Source organism: Homalodisca vitripennis, unplaced genomic scaffold, assembly GCF_021130785.1.
Source record: "Homalodisca vitripennis isolate AUS2020 unplaced genomic scaffold, UT_GWSS_2.1 ScUCBcl_1475;HRSCAF=5150, whole genome shotgun sequence".
NCBI classification, from domain to species: Eukaryota; Metazoa; Arthropoda; class Insecta; order Hemiptera; family Cicadellidae; genus Homalodisca; species Homalodisca vitripennis.
This window is the reverse complement of record NW_025777605.1, coordinates 18875-26560: the sequence shown is the minus strand read 5'-3', so window position 1 is coordinate 26560 and position 7686 is coordinate 18875. Positions and strand designations below refer to the sequence as shown.

General features: G+C 30.4%; 1 protein-coding gene across 2 annotated transcripts; it reads left to right on the top strand.

The window, feature by feature from the left end:
* The first annotated feature begins 1901 nt into the window (after positions 1-1901).
* LOC124371474 lies at positions 1902-6609 on the top strand. 2 transcript variants are annotated; one of them, XM_046829806.1, is made up of 2 exons: positions 1902-5132; positions 5646-6609. In XM_046829806.1, exons 1-2 carry the CDS (start codon positions 4484-4486, stop codon positions 6005-6007), a joined length of 1011 nt encoding a protein of 336 aa, XP_046685762.1. In that variant the 5' UTR covers positions 1902-4483; the 3' UTR covers positions 6008-6609. Both variants share the same exon structure in this region; 1 of them encodes a protein (XP_046685762.1).
* Positions 6610-7686: the final 1077 nt, after the last annotated feature.

Sequence of the window (7686 nt, the reverse complement as noted above, 5' to 3'; positions counted from 1 at the left end):
CAGCCAGTGAATGTTATAAGGAAAAAAGGACGACAGCAGCCAGTGAATGTTATAAAGAAGAAATGCGAGGAAGTAAAATTTATACTCGTTATAGTTTCGTATTTCAATACAAATATAAGAATGTAGATAGATGTTAGTCAAATATTACAATCCACTTTTTTTAGTACAGTACCTTTTATATTAATATAAAGTTTTGAATAAAATATTTTCTTATTGTGTTGCAATTTCCAGTAGGTATTAAATTATTTTTCTTTCAAGAAAAGAAAATGTAATTCAACATACCGTTTTATTGAATAAGTTTATAAGTTTAATAGTAATTAATATTGATTGATTTGTTTTATTTTAGAAAAATTTACTTAAAACCTTAGTTAGAGCAGAAAATGAAGGGCATCAAGAATATTTGAAACTCTTATTAAATGAGGTGATGAACAGGCAGACGAGGCTCAAAAGGCTGCGAGAAACAAGAAGAAGGACTAAACAGCAGCCAGTGAATTGTTATAAAGAAGAAAGTACGACAGGAGCCAGTGAATGTTATAAAGGAGAAAGGACGAGTAAGTAGAAGTTATACTCGTTATAGTTTCGTATTTCAATACAAATATAAGAATGTAGATAGATGTTGGTCAAATATTACAATCCACTTTTTTTAGTACGGTACCTTTTATATCAATATAAAGTTTTGAATAGAATATTTTCTTATTGTGTTGCAATTTCCAGTAGGTATTAAATTATTTTTCTTTCAAGAAAAGAAAATGTAATTCAACATACTGTTTTATTGAATAAGTTTATAAGTTTAATAGTAATTAATATTGATTGATTTGTTTTATTTTAGAAAAATTTACTTAAAACCTTAGTTAGAGCAGAAAATGAAGGGCATCAAGAATATTTGAAACTCTTATTAAATGAGGTGATGAACAGGCAGACGAGGCTCAAAAGGCTGCGAGAAACAAGAAGAAGGACTAAACAGCAGCCAGTGAATGTTATAAAGAAGAAAGTACGACAGCAGCCAGTGAATGTTATAAAGAAGAAAGTACGACAGCAGCCAGTGAATGTTATAAAGAAGAAAGTACGAGTAAGTAGAAGTTATACTCGTTATAGTTTCGTATTTCAATACAAATATAAGAATGTAGATAGATGTTGGTCAAATATTACAATCCACTTTTTTTAGTACGGTACCTTTTATATTAATATAAAGTTTTTAATAGAATATTTTCTTATTGTGTTGCAATTTCCAGTAGGTATTAAATTATTTTTCTTTCAAGAAAAGACAATGTAATTCAACATACCGTTTTATTGAATAAGTTTATAAGTTTAATAGTAATTAATATTGATTGATTTGTTTTATTTTAGAAAAATTTACTTAAAACCTTAGTTAGAGCAGAAAATGAAGGGCATCAAGAATATTTGAAACTCTAAGTAAATGAGGTGATGAACAGGCAGACGAGGCTCAAAAGGCTGCGAGAAACAAGAAGAAGGACTAAACAGCAGCCAGTGAATGTTATAAAGAAGAAAGTACGACAGGAGCCAGTGAATGTTATAAAGAAAAAAGTACGACAGCAGCCAGTGAATGTTATAAAGAAGAAAGTACGAGGAAGTAAAATTTATACTCGTTATATTTTCGTATTTCAATACAAATATAAGAATGTAGATAGATGTTGGTCAAATATTACAATCCACTTTTTTTAGTACAGTACCTTTTATATTAATATAAAGTTTTGAATAAAATATTTTCTTGTGTTGCAATTTTCAGAAGGTATTAAAATATTTTTCTTTCAAGAAAAGAAAATGTAATTCAAGATACTGTTTTATTGAATAAGTTTAATAGTAATTAATTTTGATTGATTTGTTTTATTTTAGAAAAATTTACTTAAAACCTTAGTTAGAGCAGAAAATGAAGGGCATCAAGAATATTTGAAACTCTAAGTAAATGAGGTGATGAACAGGCAGACGAGGCTCAAAAGGCTGCGAGAAACAAGAAGAAGGACTAAACAGCAGCCAGTGAATGTTATAAAGAAGAAAGTACGACAGTAGCCATTGAATGTTATAAAGGAGAAAGGACGAGTAAGTAGAAGTGATAGTCGTTATAGTTTCGTATTTCAATACAAATATAAGAATGTCGATAGATGTTGGTCAAATCGTTCATTCAGAAGAAAAGTGTAACAACTCAAAATTTTTTTAAATGGGTTTTATTGGTTTAATAGTCTTGAAATAAGTTATTCTTTTCACTGCAAAAACGTCACAACTCAAACTCTGCTTGCTCCCACTAGAGTGCACTAGTGTCACTTTTCTTCTAGAACATTCTAGGTTATGTTTTTCTAGCAAAACTGACACATTTCAGTTGTGACTTGACTGTCTAGGAGTGAAGTGCTATAATTTCTCTGCAAAAGTGACACTTTTTGAGTTGTGCCTGTTTGGTTGTAATATTTTGTAAGTACATGTTTATATTGTTTACTAGAATAATGACAGATTTTGAGTTGTGTCACTTTTCCTTGAATATAGCTTTGACTTTCAATTTTGTTTGTCATCCACAAGTCCAAATTTTGAGATGTGTCACTTTTCCTTGAAAATCATTGTACTTTTTTCATTTTGTTATACCTCCACAGTGGCAGACTTTGAGATGTGTCATTACAACTCTGAACTTTTGCAAGAAACTAAATCACAATGTTATACCAACAGTGCAATATTTTGAGTTGTGACACTTGTATTGCGAAAATAGTTCATAATTTATTATAAATATTCCACTGTTAGTACTATTACGATTTATTTTCTTGTTAAACTATCAGTAAACAATATACATTTTATTCATAAATGAATGCCACATACAGACAAAATGCCTTGCCTGTGTGTGCCATTCATTTATGAACTTTTTTAGGTTACACATTTTTTCTAGTGAAGGCATCACAACAGCCAGTTTAAGTCTCAGGAATGAGCAATAGAACATCCCTGATTTTAAAATTAGCCAAACAAAAAGGCAATTCTACAGACTATAGGCCTACTCCTCATTCACATAATAGTGTTGTATGTGGTAATGAGTGGACAGTGATTAATGAAGAGGAAATTCCAAATACAACCCCAAATAATGAGGTTCAAGCCATATTTCAAACTACAAATGAACTTTTAACTGAACACATTGAAACCCAGCCAATCTCAACGATCCTACAAACCCGGGAAGCTGAACCTGAAGACAAAACTCAGGGTTATGTTGATGTCATTCCTAAAGAATGTACTTCTAAAGAAGTTCACAGTGAAGAAAATCATAAACCTTCGACATCAAAACAGTGTGTTAGTGAATTTTCACAAAATACCAACAAAAGCAGGGAATGTGTGCCTAAAAAACTTAATTTGCCAACGACATCAGCTCAGTCTAACCAAGAAAATGTTCGACCCAAACGAAAGTGTAAAACCGATAACGAAGCTACTGGAGATCTTTTTTCAGATGACCCTAACAGTGAAAATGATTATGACGTGGATGATTCTGACGAGGATCCAAATTACGAGCCAAAAAATGACCTTAATTTCCCTAAAAAACAAACAATATCCAACAAAATATTTAACATACCTAGAAGAAACAAAGTTGTTGTAAATACTAAAGAAAAGGAGCCTGAGATCTTTGAAGAAAATGATAATGTTTTTGAATTCTTGGAACAAAATAACACTGATCTCCAAAAGAAAAAAGGAAAGAAAAGGTCACTAAACAAAGACAACTGGTTGAAATGTAAAGCAAAAAAGCTGAGAAATTCTGGAGAGGAATATAAATCATCATCTAAGTCCAGAAAACTAATTGAGAAAAAGGAAATAAAACCACCATGCAATGATAGATGTAGAATCCAGTGTAAAACCAAAATAAACCCTGATGAACGTCAAACAATTTTCAAAAACTATTGGGCACTTGGTGACCTTTCCCGCCAAAGAGATTTCATAGCATCACATATTCAGAACATACAACCAACTTACCAGTACAAGAGAGAGGGAAATAAGAGAAAACCAAACCAAGCCTTTTATTTTGATGTTGCTGATAAGCGAGTTCGTGTATGCAAAGATTTTTTCAGAAACACCCTAGGGATCAATGACAGACCAATTAGAACCGTTATTGATAAGAAAGACGCCTCAAGTGGCTTTGTTGCTGGTGATCTGAGGGGTAAACATGATAAGCATCAAACTGATCAAGACAAGTTAATAAATGAAGGCATCAGGCGTCATATAGAATCTATTCCTAAAATTGAGAGCCACTATCTACGGGCAAACAACCAGAGAATTCATAGAAGGTGGTAAAACAATTAGTGATTTACATCGTGATTATGTTGAACATTGTAAAAGCTTGCAAAAACCTCATGGAAATTATAAAAAGTATTACGATATATTCACCAAAGAGTATAATATTTCTTTTTTTGTTCCAAAAAAAGACCTTTGTGAGCTGTGCCATGCATATGAGACAGCTGAAGGTGAGAGAAAGACCAGTTTGCAAGAGGAATATGAAAAGCATATTATGGAAAAAGATCTATCTCGATTGAAAAAAAATTCTGACAAAGACTCAGTGAGTGTCAACACCATTGTTGCCTGTTATGACCTTCAAGCTGTATTACAGTGTCCAAAGGGGGAAGTGTCCCTAATGTATTATAAATCTAAATTAAATATGCTAAACCTGACTGTCTGTGAGCTGAAAAATGATGCCGTATTCTGCTATACTTGGCATGAAGGCGAAGGAGCCAGAGGCTCGTGCGAAATTGGAACATGCATTTACAAATACCTCAGTGAAAAAGTTAAAAATTGCGAAAACGATATTGAAATTATATTTTACTCTGATAATTGCAGCGGCCAACAGAAAAACAAGTATTTGTTTTCTATGTACTTATATGCAGTGGACAAACTGCCAATTAAGTCTATAACTCACAATTTCCTAATAAAAGGGCATAGTCAAAACGAGGGGGACAATGTACATGCAATGATTGAGAAGCAGATTAAGAAATGTCTGAAGTCTGGACCAATTTACCACCCGGCTCAATACATTTCATTGATCAAAACTGCAAAAAAAACTGGGAATCCGTATAAAGTCAATGAACTAAGTCATGAAGATTTCTTGGATTTTAAAGACCTATGGGCAAACATTGGATGTAACTCTACAGTTAATGTGTCAGGTAAGCTGCTTACTGTTATAATATAATTTAGACACTTTTATGAAACGAGAGTTATAAAATAATTCTAGTGATGAGCAGACCAATAAAGGGATTTCATCTATTATTTCACTGCAAAAACAATCTCAACCGGTTCAAACATAGTTTAACCCTACTCAGCCTTTACCATGTGAAACCAATAATTTAACTTTAATACTTTTTACACAATTTTTAAGAATCTTTTAACTTACTATCTTCTTTTACGTTTTTAAACCATCTTTCCTTTTCATATTTAATCTGAAAAATGTATGTTAAAGAGTAGTTATTTATGGCACATAGATATGCAATCAAGATGGAAGAATTGCATTTTCTTACGTTTTAAATATTTTTTCTAAACGCATATTTAACTACTTCGAACGGATTATTTTTAATTTCCTACACTTTGTTAACATACTAAAACTTTTAAATCCAACTTTTTATCCTATTCTATCTAAAAAGATAATAATTAAACATTTTACAGTTATCTTTTCATTTCAGGATGTACTGTTGCAATGAATGACATCAAAATAATTAAAGTTGAGAAAGATTCTCCCTTTAAAATCAAGTACAAGACAACTTATGATGACACAGTTGACTTTCAAGAAATTTTCATCCAGCAGATTGATATTGAAGAAAACGAGGATTTATTCGGAGACAACAAGAAGAGTCACACTAAGAAGAAAACCAGAAGTTCAAAGAAGAAACAACAGGTTTTTCCTGTGCATTGTTCAGATGTTGCTTTAAAAAAATTATACGAGCAAAGACTGGGAATTTCAGTTAACAAGAAAAAAGACTTACAATACTTACTTGAAAAACATGTTATTCCAAGTTGCTATGCACCATTTTATAACTCACTTTAAATTTTTGCAGTAACGTTTGTGTTTAGCAACAATGTTATGTTTGTGTTAATGATTTTTATTTCCATTAGAAAATACTTCTTTAAATATTAAAAAGTGCTGCATTAGTTACTTTATATAAGACCAAACTATTGGTAGTAACTAGTGGTAGTAAATGAATGTATTTTGTTATTAATATTTGAAAACACTATTTTTCTAAACATCTAAAATAGGTCCAATGATGTTTGGAGGTTTAGTTCTAAGTAACTAACTGATTTTTTTGTTTCAATTAAAGTTAACTGTCATTAAAAACCCGTTGACTTATTTTTGTGTCATTACCATCTTCAAAGTTAACCTTTTAATGAAAAGCGGTTTTACAGGAAAATTGACACAACTCAAATTAAATTAATAAATAATTAAAAAAATAATAAACACAAACTTCATGGTTTATATTAAGCTAATTTAAATGCCCTATATTTAACTGATATAAATAATAAAATGACTTTTGGATTAAAGGTTGCAGTTCTGTTAAACGAAAAACTAATTACAAAAAGCACAATTTTCAAATCGCTCTCCTGTAAAATTTACTTTTTTTGAGTTGTGTCACTTTTCTTCTGAATGAACGAAATATTACAATCCACTTTTTTTAGTACGGTATCTTTTATATCAATATAAAGTTTTGAATAGAACATTTTCTTATTGTGTTGCAATTTTCAGTAGGTATTAATTTATTTTTCTTTCAAGAAAAGAAAATGTAATTCAAGATACTGTTTTATTGAATAAGTTTAATAGTAATTAATTTTGATTGATTTGTTTTATTTTAGAAAAATTTACTTAAAACCTTAGTTAGAGCAGAAAATGAAGGGCATCAAGAATATTTGAAACTCTAAGTAAATGAGGTGATGAACAGGCAGACGAGGCTCAAAAGGCTGCGAGAAACAAGAAGAAGGACTAAACAGCAGCCAGTGAATGTTATAAAAAAGAAAGTACGACAGTAGCCATTGAATGTTATAAAGGAGAAAGGACAAGTAAGTAGAATTTATAGTCGTTATAGTTTCGTATTTCAATACAAATATAAGAATGTAGATAGATGTTGGTCAAATATTACAATCCACTTTTTTTAGTACGGTACCTTTTACATTAATATAAAGTTTTTAATAGAATATTTTCTTATTGTGTTGCAATTTCCAGTAGGTATTAAATTATTTTTCTTTCAAGAAAAGAAAATGTAATTCAACATACTGTTTTATTGAATAATTTTATAAGTTTAATAGTAATTAATATTGATTGATTTGTTTTATTTTAGAAAAATTTACTTAAAACCTTAGTTAGAGCAGAAAATGAAGGGCATCAAGAATATTTGAAACTCTTATTAAATGAGGTGATGAACAGGCAGACGAGGCTCAAAAGGCTGTGAGAAACAAGAAGGACTAAACAGCAGCCAGTGAATGTTATAAAGAAGAAAGTACGAGTAAGTAGAAGTTATACTCGTTATAGTTTCGTATTTCAATACAAATATAAGAATGTAGATAGATGTTGGTCAAATATTACAATCCACTTTTTTTAGTACGGTACCTTTTATATTAATATAAAGTTTTTAATAGAATATTTTCTTATTGTGTTGCAATTTCCAGTAGGTATTAAATTATTTTTCTTTCAAGAAAAGACAATGTAATTCAACATACCGTTTTATTGAATAAGTT